The sequence below is a fragment of the Abramis brama genome (assembly GCF_963993115.1).
Source record: "Abramis brama genome assembly, chromosome: 5".
NCBI classification, from domain to species: domain Eukaryota; kingdom Metazoa; phylum Chordata; class Actinopteri; order Cypriniformes; family Leuciscidae; genus Abramis; species Abramis brama.
The window spans coordinates 25,646,567-25,664,401 of record NC_139967.1 but is presented as its reverse complement, the minus strand read 5'-3'; the positions used below and the strand labels follow the sequence as shown (position 1 = coordinate 25,664,401).

The 17,835-nt window shown below is 37.4% G+C and overlaps 1 protein-coding gene across 1 annotated transcript; it reads right to left on the bottom strand.

Annotated features, from left to right (window-relative positions):
- Window positions 1–188: 188 nt before the first annotated feature.
- Window positions 189–6,405, bottom strand: tmem175 (transmembrane protein 175). Its single transcript, XM_084113844.1, has 10 exons — window positions 6,092–6,405; window positions 5,840–5,878; window positions 5,424–5,521; window positions 5,271–5,322; window positions 5,114–5,149; window positions 4,920–5,003; window positions 4,627–4,791; window positions 4,396–4,477; window positions 3,008–3,143; window positions 189–2,024 (listed from the first exon to the last, which is right to left on the bottom strand). The coding sequence occupies exons 1-10, from the start codon at window positions 6,290–6,292 to the stop codon at window positions 1,355–1,357; spliced, it is 1,563 nt and encodes a 520-aa protein (XP_083969970.1). The 5' UTR covers window positions 6,293–6,405; the 3' UTR covers window positions 189–1,354.
- Between the last annotated feature and the right edge of the window lie 11,430 nt (window positions 6,406–17,835).

Here is a 17,835-nt window from a genome sequence, read left to right as displayed (position 1 = left end):
TTTATGTCTGTTTGATTTCCAGATTCTTTTTTTTAAATATAAATCTAAGTTTTCAGTAATAGATATTTACCAGAAGACAAAGTAACAAATAATGGGCAATACTGGGAAAAAGTAAGAATTATTATTATATTACTGTTACTATTATTATTGCAATGCTACACTTGGTGAATAAACTTAACTTTTGACCTACTCTCACTGTGGTCACATTTATTACATGATATCAGTTTTCCACCACAAGTACAGTATTTCTGCAAGCAGCAATTGAGTGTTTATTCTCAAAATTGTATCTTTGTTTGTTGATATTCCCAAAACTAAAGCAGACTGTTAATGTGAAGAAAAGTCGAATAATCAACAACAACCACTTGAAATAGCAATTGAAATGTTGGACAAGTGCATTTTACATTTAACATCTTGCAGTCAGTATGTTAACATTTAGATTAAATACAAACCAAAAGTAATCTCAAACACCACAAACAAACAAACAAAAAAACATCTTATAATGGCTTATACATCTTGATTTTCATGATCTCTACCTGTTCCATCCAGATCAGACTGTAAAGTGCAACGGCGACTTCATTATTTAATCTAAGGTGCATCACTGGTTTCATTGCCACACAAAATGAACAGAAGATTTTTTTAGAGCATTGCAAAACATTGACAGTGCATTCACCTCAACCTAATGCATGATGTTTTGGATGTTTATGCAGCTGTATGAACGATTTCTGCCACCAGAACCAGCCGAGACCTGAATCATAGCTCCATTAGAATAGGCCTAAAAAAAACTATGCAAATCTACTCTTCTCCCAACTCCAGCTCTTTATATTTGATCATATTAACATTGCAAGAAGTTAAGTACAAAAGTCAAAATAATTAACAAATAAAAAATAAAATAGGAATTCTAAAACCAACCTTACTTATCCTGGTCTTTAAAACTCAGTAGTTCTTTTTGTAGATCTTACTGTTTGAATTAAGTGAAAACCTTTAGGTAACTTAATTCACATTCAAATATGAACAAAAAACAAAGACAATGTTTTAGCATGCTAATAAAAACTGTAAGATGCTAAAAAACTTTAGTGCATTTCTGTAAGGTGAAATCAAATCTCTTCCACCCTCCGCAGACCACCGTTACGACATTGAAGACTCATCGTGATGAAGACCAAGCGCTTATCACACTACATCAATCACTTCCACTGTCTATTACACTAAATAACTGGAGAGATCTGACCCATACGGATGCCTTGTACAGCACAAAGCTGTCAGTTGCAGCATTAATTATAAACAATGGCGCTGGAAAGCTAGCCTAACCTTGATCATAGGTCAAACATTGAGATGTTTTCTTCTTCTTCTCCGTTCACTAAGTCAGTACATCAGTAATAGGCAACCGTAAGTCCTCTTCCTCTACTGGAACGCTGTCCAAATCATTCCTTGCAGAACAGAAGAGCCATCTGAGTAGCGCCAGCGCCACACGGACCAGAAGCCTCAGTAACAGAAAAGCGAACGGTACACCTATCTCCATCATGTGAAAGATGGGCGCGCTGAAGCGGCTCAGGATGCAGGTGAGGAAGAATGTCCCGAGGGCCACGCAGGGGTAGAGCGAGAGCTTGGCCAGCATAAAGGTGTGGTCTCGACCGCCGTAGCGCACGTACGGGTGCAACGTCTCGCGCTCCGTGAAAAGCGCCACCACCCACATCGCTAGCTGGAACAGACCTGCGAAGAAGATGATGACGCAGCTGATCTGCACGGCCTCCAGCTCATTGCGGGAGCCTCTGGGAAACTCGTGCGTGAGCTGGTAGGCGAGGGGCAGGCCACCCACAAAGGCCAGGGAGAACGTGTTGAAGAGGCCCATGAGGCGCGTGGCCTTGGTCACGTGCAGGAAGAGAGAGTGATGAACGAACCAAAGCAGCCCGATGGTGGCGTAGGAACCGAAGTAGGCCAGGTACTCGGGGCCGTACTCCTGAAGCGCAGCAGTGAGGCTGTTGTTAAACTGCTTCTTCACCACAGACGGATCAGGCACGTTGCCTTCACTGTGTAAACAGACAGTTTATTAAGCTCTCAAATCTACTTGGACATTAAAGGGATAGTTCACCCAATAATGACAATTCTGTCATTAATTCCTCACCCTCCAAACCCGTAAGACTTTCGTTCATCTTCGGAACACAAATGAAGATATTTTTTTTTATGAAATCTGAGAGTTTTTTGTCCTTCATAAAGAAATCGAAAACTAATCCATATGAATTGAGTGGTTTAGTCCAAATTTTCTGAAGAGACACGATCTCTTTATATGATGAACAGATTGAATTTAGGCTTTTATTCACAACCGAACCTGCTTGATGTGCGAGAGCAAATCTCTTGCAGAAGCTCAAACGTGTTGCGTAACACGTGAATGAACCAGATTGGTTTACATGATGAACAGGTTGAATTTAGGCTTTTATTCACATATAAAAATTTATAAAACTCAAACATCAGTTGTAGTAAACGAAAGCTCAAGCATGTTTACTTGATGTGTGAGAACCAATGAGGTTCATTCTCGTGTTACGCAACACGTTTGAGCTTCTGCAAGAGATTTGCTCTCGCACATCAAGCAGGTTCGGTTGTGAATAAAAGCCTAAATTCAATCTGTTCATCATATAAAGAGATCGTGTCTCTTCAGAAAATTTGGACTAAACCACTCAATTCATATGGATTAGTTTCATGATCTCTTTATGAACTTTTTGAAGCGTCTAATTGTCAATTGCGTAGCCGCCAATGGAAGGACATAAATCTCTCAGATTTCATTAAAAAATCTTAATTTGTGTTCCAAAGATAAACGAATGTCTTGCGGGTTTGGAACGACATGAGGGAGAGTAATTAATGACAGAATATTTTTTTTTAGTGAACTATCCCTTTAACAAAGCTTTGTGTCAACTTTGACAACTAGTAGCCAGTCCAATAGAGCAATGACAAAGCCATTGCTGCTGACTACATCGTAAACTGTCATATTACCTTAGGAGGATAGTAAAATACAAACCAAATGTCTAAGATGAGCAGTGTGGCTACGATTGCATACACCCCATCGCTGAACGCCTCCACTCGCTCTTTACTCAAAGGTTCACTGGGCTGATACGTGTAGAAGAGCATTGAATCTGGACTGTCTTCCACCTGACCTGAGTTTATAGAAAACATGATAAAATGCAGATTACAATTACATAACCTTTCAAAAGTTTGGGATCAGTAAGATTTTTTAAAAAGAAATTATATTGGGATATTATAAAAGGGATATTTCACCGCTGGAAAGATGAATGTGTATTTAAATTGGGTAATTTATGTAGTAGAAATGTGAAATTATTTTAGAAGTTGGTGCCTTCTAGACTGAGAAAAGCCAGAAAATGTATTTTTGGCTCATGTGGATTAAAGACAACAACTCCCAGAATGCACTTCGCTGCCCTACGAGGCCACGCCTACCGGTTACAGAGGGCAGTATCGGAAGAAATTATACAACTAGGCTACTAGTTGACTCGAAACTGAAAAGACGCCGTTTTATCGTGAGATCCCACCCCCTACGGACAGGTTGAAAACATGTGGAACTAGCTCCTACTACTGGCTGTAGTCTCTCGCCTCTGGACTAAAAAGCTTCCGATGACGCAAAATGACGATTTTTGCGTCAGAGTTTTTTTTTTTTTCAGACACACAATACAAAAATCTCTCGTCTCAGGGGAACATGAGGGAGGGAAGCACGGTCATTCGAAAATACTACCGGGTTTCTACTGATACAAAGCTTAATGCTAATCGGTGAAGTATCCCTTTAATCATTTTATTTAGGATGCATTATATATTGACCAAAAGTGACAGTAGACATTTATAATGTTACAAAAGATTCTATTTAAAAGAAATGCTATTCTTTTGAACTTTATCAAAGTATCCTGAAAAAATGCATCATGGTTTCCACATAAATATTAAGCAGCACAACTGTTTTTAACATTAAAAAAATGCTTTTAGAGCAGCAAATCTGCATATTAGACTGATTTCTGAAGGATCATGTGACACTGAAGACTGAAGTAATGATGCTGAAAATTCAGCTTTACCATCACAAGAATAAATTACATTTTAAAATATATTAACATAGAAAAACATTGCTTTAAATTGCAATAATATTTCACAATAATACTGTTTTTATTGTCTTTTTTTTAAAATGAATAAAGCCTTGGTGAGAATTAGAGACTTATAGTAAAGGAACTTAAATGAACAAAATTAACATTACTCTTGGTTAACGTAACTTTTTTCAGGCTATATTCTTTCAGAAAACATTGAACCAACCCCAAACATTTGAACAGTAGTGTATATAGTAAAACAATGACAACAAAACACCTATCCAATGTAAGAATAAGAGAGTGAAGTGTTGTGACATTTTGCTCTCACCACCAATGGTTTTATTCCGGATCCATTTTAAACACTCAGAGATGTAGGGCAGGAATATGACAATAGCCAAAATGACGTAGGACTACCAAGGGAAAAATATATAAATAAAAATAATTAATTCTACTGTTTATATATAAATTGTTTTAAGGTAAAAAAGGTAACTTATAAAAATTATATATATTACATATTATTATATAAAAGTAAATGTTATATATAGATAAATTTACATACCAATTGGAAGAAGATAACTGAAAAAATGCTGGCGAACATGCACATGATCGGAACCTTCATGATGACTTTGAGGATGTGCTGCTTGTAATAAGCCTGATTTTCAGACATTTGGATCTGGTCATTGAGGAGGAAAGGATGGCTGAATCCATACAAGACAATCAAGCACTATGGACGGAGACACACACAAAAACATATGACAGTAAAAACCAAACAGTGTTCAAAATAATGGAGATGGCGTCATCTCAAAGAATCTTATGCTGGTAATGTTGTTCAGCACATGCACACGTTCTCACCTGAATTAAACCGATCACCATGACACAACCACAGAAGAGGAGGATGCCAAGAATATAATTAGGGAACATTGCCATGAGAGAGAACTATGAGAAGATAGTGAATAAAGTAAACATTAAAAAGGGAAAAGGGAAGTACAATGTCATCAAATTGTGCTGAGCTAAGAAATCTTTCAAACATGAGTGGTATGACTCACTGTGTATGGTAGAAAGGTTATAAGCATCATACATGCCTGAAACAGAACAGAAATGAGATGTTGAAAAGTTATTCAACTCTTTCAAAATGAATATGCAGCTACTTTACATTTATTATTCTTGTAAAGTTTAGGCAGTACTTTTTTTGTGTGTTCTCACCAGGTTCAGCAGTGCAAGTGTGTCATCAATGCGTTCAATGACTTGAAACAACCTGAAGACAAATACTTCAATGAAATCTCTATGCAAATGAATAAAACGAGCAGTTACATGATGTTATTACTTGATAAGACTGTAGAGCTTGAATGCTCTCACCGGATATGTGCAGCCCAAGCAACAGAGACAATCAAAAAAGTCATCAAGTAGACAGCAACCTTGGTGGTGAGCAAAGACTGAATACTCTGTTTCAGTTCCTGAGTATAGAGCGATCATATCAGTTAAGAGATAAACATACAACAAATTGTTTTACATTTGCATTTTGTCTTAAAGGAACAGCTCACCCTAAAATGATTTATACACCCTCATGTAGATCTAAACCCATTTGACTTCCTTTCTTCTCTTGAACATACATATACAAGACAATATACTTTGTTCCACAAAAGAAATAAAGTCATAAGTATTAGATCAACATGAGGGTTTGTAAATGATAACTGAATTTTCATTTTTTGGGTGGGTGGGGGTGGGGGTTAACTGTCACTTGAAGGCAATATTATTATAACATGTTGTTTTACCTCATTATCCTGAAATTTAGTATGTGAAACAGGCAGTATCTGTGAATACAAAAATTCATGACACGTTTAGGGCGTTTTTTCCATGCATATGTTTTATAAACCAATGATTTTAAGGGATCCAAGAGAACAGGCGAGTTACAGAAAATGTCAGCGGTTTGTCATATACGATCTAAATGTGCATTGAAGACATTCAATTCAAGTCCCATGTTTTTCGTCTGCAGCTGCAGCAGGCTCTCTGTGAGTTCCCCTCACCATGACAGTGGCGATGATGGAGATGAGCGCATCACTGTAGGCGAGCAGGCGGTGTGAGGACTGCGTGCTGCTGTGTCCCTCCTTCTCCGACGACGACAAGCTCTCCAGGAAGGAATTCGAGTGATTCCTCGGTTTCCGTCTCTTCTCCATTTCCTCGTCATCGTGGTGCTCGATTATTTCGCTTTCATCATTTTCTCCCATGACCGCGGCGATGTGTGGTGGTGTCACTGCCTGGACGGTGCAGGCATGAAGCCACAGTACATTTGTTTGCAAACACCGACGATTCGATATCAGCTGACCGGAAGTTAGCGATGTCTGTTTCGTGAACGAGTCGTTTATTTGAGTCGGATCTTTTTAATGAATCTATTGAACTGGTTCACAAATCCGGACTGAACATTTTGTTGATGTATTGTAACGTTATAGGACGGTCTGAGAGTGGTATTTTTCGTGATATTCAGAGAACCGATGTATTTGGAGTGAACCTAGGATTTGACTGACCGGAAAAATATGTTCGGTTGGGTTACTTCATTAGCCAGTTAATATAACTTCTAGTATTTGTTTTATGTAAATATTATATAATTATATTTATTTTCTAAATATATGTATGCTTTTATTAGCTAAATATGGGGGTGAAACAAACTGAACTTGAAATGTATGTAAAAGCGCCAATGAATCGTTTTTGAACCAATTCTTTGAGTCGGACCTCAACTCACATCACTAAAATGAATGGCGAATGAATCAAATAAAGAGCAGCTACCCGGGAGAGTGTCGACTTCAATCCAGGGGCCTATACCATGAAGCCGGTTTAGGTGTAAGGTAAGGTAGTGACGCAATATTATGGAAGCTTTCCCCCACAGAATAAAACATTTTTAAAAAGATAATTTTATCTCACAACATCTCGCAATTCTGACTCTTTTTTCCCCCTCAGAAGTCCGAAATTCGGAAGAAAAAAAGACTGACTTTTTTCTCAGCTTTGAGTTTATATCTTGCAATTTTGACTTTATATCTCACAATTCTGAGATAAAAAGTAAGAATTACGAGATTTAAACTCGCAATTGCAAGAAAAAAGTCAGAATTGTGAGATTAAAAAGGCGCAATTACCGTTTTTAATTTTTATTCTAAGGCGGAAACAAGCTTCTATAGACGCACCCTGCTGTGCGCATTTCTTTACATTAAAGGCGGTATTTTTGTTCACCAAAATACCATTTTTCCACAATTTTCTTCTTTCATTTTCTCACAAAAGGGCTTACCATTCAATATGAATAAACATGTTAAACATAATGTTACTATGTCAGATATAGTCAAACAGCATGTAATTTGAGGAAAGGCTATTGAATGGTTTCAAATTGAATTCATCTACAGTAGATGAAACTTACAAATGAAACAGAATGGCAAAGTACCACTAGAGGGAGACGAAACTTTGTTTACTTTGATGGCAAAAATGACTAAGAAAACCGTCCAAGCCAGACCTTATGCTGCCCTCACGTGTTATCGGAAATTTCCTAGTAAGTTACTTCCCACTTCCGAGTCGTGATTACTAGCTCATCGCATTCAATTTTTGACTTGAGAGGGCGTTCATATCCCTTTTTTTTTAACTAGACACATTTACGATAATTCCGATAAGACGTGAAGGTATGAGACACCAGACCACAGCAGCTAAATCACTGCCAGTTTAAATAATTTCGTCATTACTATAGAGGCAGCACAATTTGCCTGCACTTCAAACATGAATTTGACAATGTATATTTTTGCATTGCCACAGATGACAGTAGTGCAAAAATAGAGTGAAATCTTTGAGAGATGAAACAGAAGAGAGGAGAGAAACGGTCTGTTTTTATGAGCCGTTTTAGTCCCCGCAAATCAACGCAATCCCAAACAAAACATTGGGAGGCAGCAACAGAGAAGGGCTTCTTTTGTTTTTAATGGAATTTCAATCAAAGTGGCCAATTACAGAATGGAACAGTAACCTAGCAACTAACAGTCAGTCATTCTCATTATCAAATAATTGTAAAACCAAATATCACATTATACATGCTCATGCACACATGCACAAATCATTTGTGTGAGAGAAGACAATTTTTTTATTTTTTTATTTCAAAATAAATCATTACAAAGGAGGAGAGTCTGAATAAATTATAAATTATCCATTCAGTTTAAATTATCCATCAATAATAGATTTGTTCCATTGAAAACCAATCAATTCCTGAACATATTCCAAAATTATAAGCGTGACCACAGCAATATTTCCACAAAGACATACATCCATCTGTCTGACTGTTGTGATGTGAAGCTTCATCTCTTTTTAAAATAAAGCTAATCAATTTACTCTGCATTGTAATTCTCCAATGGCAGCTTATCCATCTGTTCCTCTGAGAATAATTTGCCACCACTCAACAACAAGCTTAATTTTACAAACGTTATATATTTTTTGAAATTATTATTCATATTTCTGTCCCCAAATGTCTCCCTTAATTAAATGTAAAGCCTTTTCTGAGACATCTGTTTTCATTCAAGTGTAATGTTTATTCAGTGCAAATTTGTGGCGTATCCAAAATCAGATGTTTCGATGCCTTTCTGTTGTTCTGCTTTGTTTTGCTGATGTTTAAATAACTTGACAGAGAATGAGGCATTATTGCCTTCTTAAAGCTGTCGCACACAATGTGCTTTTACATAAAATTCCAGTGGGCTTTTTTTTCAGAGCTAAACATTGGGTTCATGTAACTCTATTAAACTGTTGTTTACATAACACATTAATACCTTTACTGCCATATTTAGCAGCCCATTACGTTGCTTTCTGCTGGCATGTAGTTTTTGTGCTAACTCAACAGAACTGTGCAGAACGCTATAATATCACTGAACACATGCAGTTACAAAACTGCTTTTGCTAATCAGTCAGCAAAAGTAGACAAACTTTGAAGCACAATGTAACATTGGAAACCTTTCTTTATAGTGCCTGTGTAAGACCTCAGCAATTCTTTACAACAGTGCAGGTGATGCATGGCATGGATTGTGAAGTGGAGATGAGTTCTGTTCCATTTGAGAAAATGATCAAGTGCAGATTAAAAACAACCTGACAGATGATAGGAAAAATCTATGACAGCTCAGAATTACATAAGCGCAACTTTATAAATGACAACCTTGTATGGAATTGACAGATTTATTATTTACTTTTTCTTTTTAATGATTTACTATTAGGATGACTCTTGTATCCTTCTTGTGGACACTTTATTATTTTTAACTTTTCAGTGTGAGTTAAATCTTTTTGACCCATTTTACCTGCAACAGAAAACCTGCTTATAATTATGCACATCTGAATATGTGGCCTTTTTTTTAACTTCCAGTCCTCGCTAACAATTATATCACTTATAAATTATACAAAATGAACAGTGGTTATTAAGATTGATGTGATTTGGAATTGGTAAAATGTGCTTGGAAAAAAATATGATCAGAATATCGTCTGGCCTAATAATTATGCGCACATTGTAAAGTATTAAGTGCTGCTTTTGGTATGGTTTGTGTGAACACAGCTTACAGTATGCCTTGGTTTCTAAGTCAACAGCAGCTGAAGAACAGAGTTGAGACCAAATAATCCCTCAGTCTGGAAGTATGGATCAGCATTTTTTTTTTTTTTTTTTTTACTTGATGTGGTGTCATACATCCGTGCATGGGGACTGGAACACAGGGACCGGGCGCAAGGAAGATGCTGACTGTAGTAGGTCTGTACTTATTGGTGAATTTTCACTGCATTTGCTATTTAAGTCTGATCTTCTCAATGTCTCATCCAGTGTTGTTATTAACTGAAAAGGTTTTCGTTAATTGAAATAATGCTGAAATAAAAATAAAATAAAAAGATCAGATAGAAAGGCTACAATGCTGAAGTGCTAAAATACTTAAACTGAAGTAAAAAGAAATCAAAGCTAAACAGAAATAAAAGTATCATTAACTAATACAAATGGCATAAACACATAACAAAATTACTAAAATTTAAATGAAAACTAAAAATATAAAAATGAAAGCAATTCAGAATATTATGTAACCAGTTTGCCTATAAGTTTGCATATGACACTTACCAAAAAAATTCAGCTGAACAATAGGTCATTAAAAAAAGAGAGTTGTCAATGACAGCCTATTATTCTATTGATTTGGCATATCTTATTCATAACCATAAGCAGGAAGCCTGACAAACAAATCAACACAAAGTAACAGCCGGTGTACTGAATACAGGAACTGTCTCTCGTGTTATAACTAATGCCAGCCCAACCTGTCTACCTGTCAAAACAGCAGTTAAAAACTATTTTTGTACAGTCAACTAGAACCCGCAGGCGTGCGTTCATGTCACCAGCATATCAAACATACAAACAAGCCCACGTGTTTTGTTCTAATAATAATAATCCCTGTTACATAATATGAAAGAGCATCCAGTGACTGTTTTTGATTTCCTGAGAGATTAATCCTTCATGAAAGTTAAAATGAAAATCATTGTAATAACTTTGAGTCATCTTCAATGAGAGTTGAACTTCAACGAGGTCAGGCCTGCGCTTCAACACACCCCATACAAACACAAGTTCAGGTTAGTTCATTTCACTATCACGGCACTAATTGTGGAGGTTTACAGGATCAACATTGCATCCAGGCCACAAGATGTAGGAATTGGACCGTCGCTTTAAAAAGTCAAAGTTTCCTAATTTGTTTTCTAATCCATCTCACCCAAGGTCTGAGGAAAGTAAATAGTCCTTTTATCCTTATGATGTGTTTGGATGTGTCACTGGATCATTTGATCTCATGGCAGCAGACAGCCCTGTACAGCATCTTTCCCTCTGGTTTTTGAGAAAAGGAAATGTGCAGTAATCACTTGACCACATCAGATTGACCATCAAATGGAAGAAAACTTCTCGCTGTCCCCCATCAAATCTCATCCTGCTTTTCTGAGCCAGAGATGGGACAGAAGTAGGTCAGCATCACATCTACTTCCCCTCCTGTTAATCTGTAATTCGTAGAGTGGCTCATGGCTCTTCAATTTTTAGACGTCACGCAGGAGCAGCTGCAGAGGGAGGGGTTGCGGCGCGCCCATGGTCTTTAAGGAGCACAGGCTGCATTAGCACGCTAGGCAAATCCCTTTCTGTCTAAGTGAGCAGCGGAGATGGATTAGATCTGATCAGAGTGAGGCCAGCAGTGCAGAAACACAGAGTTAGAACTTAAAATATTAACTGTTAACCAAGGATTCTTATTGACAGTTATGAAGAATAAACTGAAACTGTTTAAGAGGTTATTTATAGCTGAATGTCTAAGTTACTGTTTCCATAATATGAAAGATGTCAAGCAATATTTTCACCAAATTTATAAATTTCAGTTTATTCCACACACAAGCCATATAGTGTATAAATTGTGTATTCCATCCCCTAACCCTAAACAGACCCCTCACAGAAATTCTTTACAGTTAGTATGATTTATAAGCTGTTTTCCTCATGGGGACCAATACATTTCCCCACAAAATAAAAAATGTCTGGTATTACTATTCTTGTGGGGACATTTGGGCTCCACAAATGTAGGGTTTACCAGGACCACGCACACACACACACACACATGTTTGTTTTGGTCTTTCTTCTAGACTTGCTGTGGTATTTTGATCCATACTTCCAATGTATGGAACTTTCCAATGGTATTTTCTATCCCCTAACCATTCCCCGAAACCTATTCTTCACAGAAACCTTTTTGCAGCTTTACATTTTCATAAAAGCATAATTTAGTATTTGCATTAATCCATTTCCCTCAGGGGGATCGCTGCCTGGTCCCCAGAATGTAGATGATCTCAGGTTTTATTTTCCTTGTGGGGCCAGTTGTTCCCCACAATGGAGCTACATCTGTACACACGCACACGGTCAGGATTATTGGCACCCTTAGTAAATATGATCAAATTTTCAAAAATTGGCAAAAATCTAACCTTTCATTGAAGTAAAACAATTGAAAATGGCCACAATAATTGGCACCCCCAGAAATTTTGAATGAGCAAAATATCTGAATATGAATTCCCATTCATATTTACGTTTTTAAGCACACCATGAAATGAGGAAACACAAAGGCCAAATTCCCTTAATCATCCATCACAATGAGTAAAACCAAATAATATAGTTCTGATGTGCAGCAAAATATTGCTGAGCTTCACAAAATAGAAAGTGGCTGTAAGAAAAGAGCTAAAGCATTGAAAATTCTCATTTCCACCATCAGAGCAATATTTAAGAAGTTCCAATCAACAGGAAAAGTTACGAATCTGCCTGGAAGAAGATGTGTGTCTATATTGTCTTAATTCACTATGAGGAGGAACGTTTGAGTGGCCAAAGACGCAGAGATTGCAGAGATTAGTTGAGTCTTGGGGTCAGAAATCACAAACAATATCAAACAACCCCTACATCACCACATGTTGGTTGGGAGGGTTTCAGGAAAAATCCTCCTCGCTCATCCAAAAACAAACTCTAGCAAATTCAGTTGTCAGACAAGACTGGAACTTTAAATGGCACAGGGTTCTGTGGTCAGTTGAAACTAAAAAAAATAACTTTTTGGCAGCAAACACACCAGATGGGTTATACACTGAACAAAATTATAAACGCCACACTTTTGTTTTTGCCCCCATTTGCTCATTTTAGAGTGGCCTTTTATTGTGGCCAGCCTAAGGCACACCTGTGCAATAATCATGCTGTCTAATCAGCATCTTGATATGCCACACCTGTGAGGTGGATGGATTATCTCGACAAAGGAGAAGTGCTCACTAACACAGATTTAGACAGATTTGTGAACAATATTTGAGAGAAATAGGCCTTTTGTGTACATCGAAAAAGTCTTAGATCTTTGAGTTCAGCTCATGAAAAATGGGGGCAAAAACAAAAGTGTTGCGTTTATCATTTTGTTCAGTGTATATATATATATATATAAATACAGTAGCAGAATCAGTATGTAATAATTGCTGAACTGGGATACCACTGTCTCCAGAGGGTCCCACAGAGTCCTCAAAGCTCTGCTCAGAACGGTTCCAAATAACAGCCATGTAATCACCTGCGACCTGACAGGTCTAGCAGAGCTCTTTCTATTTCCCCAGTTGTTTGAAGCTGTCAAGACCTGGAGCTTTTAGATCAAGCCAACAAAGAGGTAGTGAGTATGAGAAAAGAAAAGAAGGGATAATCATTCTCTCCAGGGCTAGTGTACTTGAAATTCTGACTGTTGAGGAGCTGGTGGCAAATAGGAACGCTGTCTGGAATGGGTCAGTAATTCATCATTAATCTGACTCCATCAAAAATGAAATGATGTCTGTAATTTCCGACTGTCTGTTTCACCAATATCCATGTCTTTAAAACTTTTAAATACTTTGTCAATTTATTGGCAATATCTATTCTCAAGCGATTCAATACTTACTTACTTAATACAATAATATAGAAAGGGGGTGTATTCTTCTAGGGAGTTTCTCCATGTCATTGCTCTCTGGTTGTGTAAAGGCACAATTCTGTAAATCTTAATACAATATTTTCTATATTTTAATAATATTTTATTTGTTCAGTGACAATATATAGGCCAATTATTTCATTTACCTAACACCAAATGTATTTAAAATATATTGCGTGCTACAATATATTGCGTATACCGTGTGCAAGGGTATTATTTGGGGGTCCCTGCATTAAAACTTTGAAAATCCCTTGGTATAAAGTGTCCACAGTTTGGAGAAGTGTTTTCCTCTATTATGACCAGTTGTCTGCACTATATCCATGATTTCCTCCGTGGCATGCCTTTGACATTATTCATTAATGCAGTGGTAACCTTGCAGATGATGTGGGCTGCGAGTCTCTGAATTATTGAAATAAATTAAAATGCAGCACAGATGTGAAGTGTGCCGTATGCATGTTTATCTAGTGTGTGGACCGGGATGTGGGTATTTGGCTACATTAATATTAATAATGTTTTCCCCCTTCTTTCTCACACACAAACACACACCCTGCATCTCAGCTCACTAATGGCTTAAGTGAAGATAAAAAAGCGTAGCTGCCAAAATTCATAGATAGAAAAGATCAAAGCCAAAAAATACACATGACAGCTGACAGTGAACACTAAGCCTCAGAAAAGCTCAAAGACGTTCTGCCCAGCGGCTTCATTTGCCCCTTACATTCAGTAATATTTGTGTGAAAGCTACAATCTTATCTTTACTCATTGTCAGAGTATGTGTCATCAGCATCTCTATAGTAGTTGTGAATAGAGAACGAGAGCAGCAGAGTTTGAGCAGGGATGAACTGCCAATGTGAATTAAAGCTCATTTGTTAATGGGCCTGTCCTCACCCTGAAAGAAGCTAGAGACGATAAATCAGGTTCTGCTGCACTGCAGCGTCATTGCTGCAGTCACCACTGCTTTATGGGCCTATCCGAATGCCAGTTTGGCACACGGCATATCCGCAATTGTAAGATAGAAAGAGAAAAAGAACTGCCGTTGTAAGTGTCGGGCACTTTGCAGCATCATTAAGCATCTCAGCAGGACATGAGAGAGAGAAAGCCGGAGAGAGAAGTATGCCTGAGTTTATCTCTATAATCTCCCACATGATGAGTTTTTACAGTCACATGCAGATGCGAAGGCCTTCAATATTTCCTTTCATCTTTTTAACCCTCTTGAACTCGTCACTGAAGAGATTTTACAGCAGGGGGGTCAGTCTGTGTGCCGTGAGACATGATATCCTGCACCCTACAGCTGTGAGACCATATGGAGCATCTTCAGGGCACAACATGGAATCTGTCTAAAACTCATTTATTAAAATCTCTGCACGCTTTGGAGCTTTCGTCTTATCAACTGCCGTCTTATCAACTCTGTGTAAAGAGTACCTGAAAACCATACTTAACTTGAGTAAAAGTACAGATACCTTACAGCTAAAGTGACTCCATTAATTTACAAGTCACCAATTCCAATACGACTTGAGTCGTAGTATCTGGTTTTAACAGAACTTAAGTATTTTACTCTTACTGAATGTTGGCTCAAAGATGCTCTAGTCCTCAAACACCAATAAGAGACATGTCAGTGAAAACAAGAAACAGTTGATTTATGAGGAGAGCAATCACATGTTTATTTTCTAAAATGGAAATAAAACTGAACACCACAATATTGCATTAAGTCAAGGTGGACACAACAGCCTCTTAAACATCTACAAACACAAGTGCTCAAAAAGGGCATAAAATTGCATTACTTATCACAAATGTATTGGAGTAAAGAGTACATATACTTATTAAAAAATGTAGTCAAGTAGAGAGTAAAAGCTGCTATTATACTTGATAGCAACTCAGTAAAACTACAAAGTAGATACTTTTGTACAAAAAGATACTTATGTACAGTTACTAATTACATTTAATCAAATACTTTTCACCACAGTCAACTGCAGTGCTTGGAATTCTGGTTGATCATTTCAGTCAAGCAAGCGGTTTAATCAGTGTGTACATGTGTTTGTGTTTGTGTAATTAGTCAGCGGCAGCCGGTTGAAAAGCAGGCCAGAGGCCACCTGCACATGAAAAGCGGAGGCACCTGTCTCTACTGGGCCCGTTCCCTCCAATGAGACCCACTAGAGCAGAGTCAGAACCATGACACTGGAGACCCCGCGGACAGGACACACACTGATGAAAATGAAAGAGAAAGTATTTTGTTGTTTTCTTTATCTGGTTCTTTTAGTTTAGCATGTATTTAGGGATTCTCAAATGGGGTTCACAAACCATTAGGGGTGCTTCTTATTTCTTATTTGTGCATCCCCGTTTCCTTTCCTCACATCCTTTAGTCGCATCTTAGCTCCACCCCCTTAGGATCAATTTGAGTATTGAGAAGCACCCTATAGGGTTCGTGAGGAGGGACTGTGATTGAAATGCCAATGTTTAAATGTTTAAATGTAAATAATAAAAAAATATATATATAATAATAATAATTATTAATACATTTGAAAATGTGTAAAAATTTGATGAAAATGTCACAAAAAATGTGAAATTCATATTTTGAAAGGTTAACTGACTCTACATTATCCCACCCACTACTTACCAAATACATAAATCCACAAATATAAAATATTATTTTTAAAAGGTTATATTATTTTAATATTTGTTAAGACAACAGTCACTTGATGTATATTATACAAAACCATCTGACCACAGGACAGTGCTGTTGACCAATGAGAATTCCAGCAGTATTCCAGAGAGTCATGTAATGAAGTACTATAACATAATACAAATACAACACACAAATTCAAAATCACTTTGTAATTGATGTTCTGAGGAACTGTGTGTTTCTAAGGAACAGTACGATCTTGGTATTATCACAGTCAATGTCACAAGAAAGCAAATGCAATATTACCATGGAGACCGCTTTCAGCTGCTTGGATACCAGAGAATTTAAAGCTGAGTACATGACACACCACACACTAAAAAAATATTCACACATCCACCGAAGTAGGACAGGTTCATAAATACACACATCTGTCAAATCCAACAGTCATAAAAGTTTTTAGCTTTAGTGTTTATAGTTTTATTATCTGAACATATGATTGATAGCTGTTCAAGACTGACAGGACGTCCTCAAAATGCAGTGCTAATCCCTAAAATACACATAGAAGAGAATATAAACCCCTCTTTTGTCATCAGGCCATATATGCCTATCCAAACAACAAAACTGTGCTCATGAAAGTTCACTGTAAACAGATGGGACCCTGTTCATAGGGTGTAAAAGTGAATGAAGGATTAGACGGCATTAGATACCTGCTGCTGCCAATAAAACAGAAGGGAACAAACTAACTGTACTAGAAATTGTCCTCATGCTAGATGTTAAGTCAAGGTTTTTTCAGAGGTGCAGCAGCTTGTGCTTTAGGACACGTGAATCTGGATTTTTAACAGCGATGGCAAAACACAATTTGCATCAAATGTGCCTAATCACAGACTGCCAGCTCTGTCACTGCCACAGACATTCTTATGATCACTGGGCAACCATTTGATTTGTGATTCTCAATCACATTTGATAAACATTAAAGTGTGAATTATGATTTCATGCCAGGGACAGACTGAGTGCGAGTCTCTTTATGTATGAGCGAGCGAGTCTCTGTTCTGCTTGCATTATGTATGTTCACCAGTCCATCAGCCTATGTTAAAATGCTCTGAACACATTTGGGAGCACATTTGAACTCGGGGTTTTTACACATTTAGGTCATCTCCAGGACATGAGGAAAGAAGGTCTCCAGAGACCCCAGCCACTCATGAACTGCTCTCGCTGCTTCCATCAGGCATCATGTCCCGCATCAGCAGGCTGTTGAATTACAACTTCAAATGGCATTATGACTGAACACCAACCAACCTCTCAGCATTACACTCGAATAGTCACACTCCACTGTATAAATAATGCTATTCATTATCACCTCATCACAAACATTATTAAGCTAATTACTGAATCTCTTACTCACATCATGCTCCATCTGTATACAATATTTATTCAGTCATTGCATTCTACATTGTATTCTCTTAAAGAGAAAGTTCACCTAAAAATAAACCTTCTGCCACCATTTACTCACCCTCATGTCATTCTCTATGACTTTTTCTCTTCTGATTAACACAAAAGGAGACTATAAATAATGCCATTTCCCATGCATTCACAATGATTGGGGATTGGAGTATTTAGGCTTCAAAACTGTCATAAAAGAATTGTGATAAAAAAGTTTTTTATATTTTCAATTATGTTTTACATGTTTTTTTATACT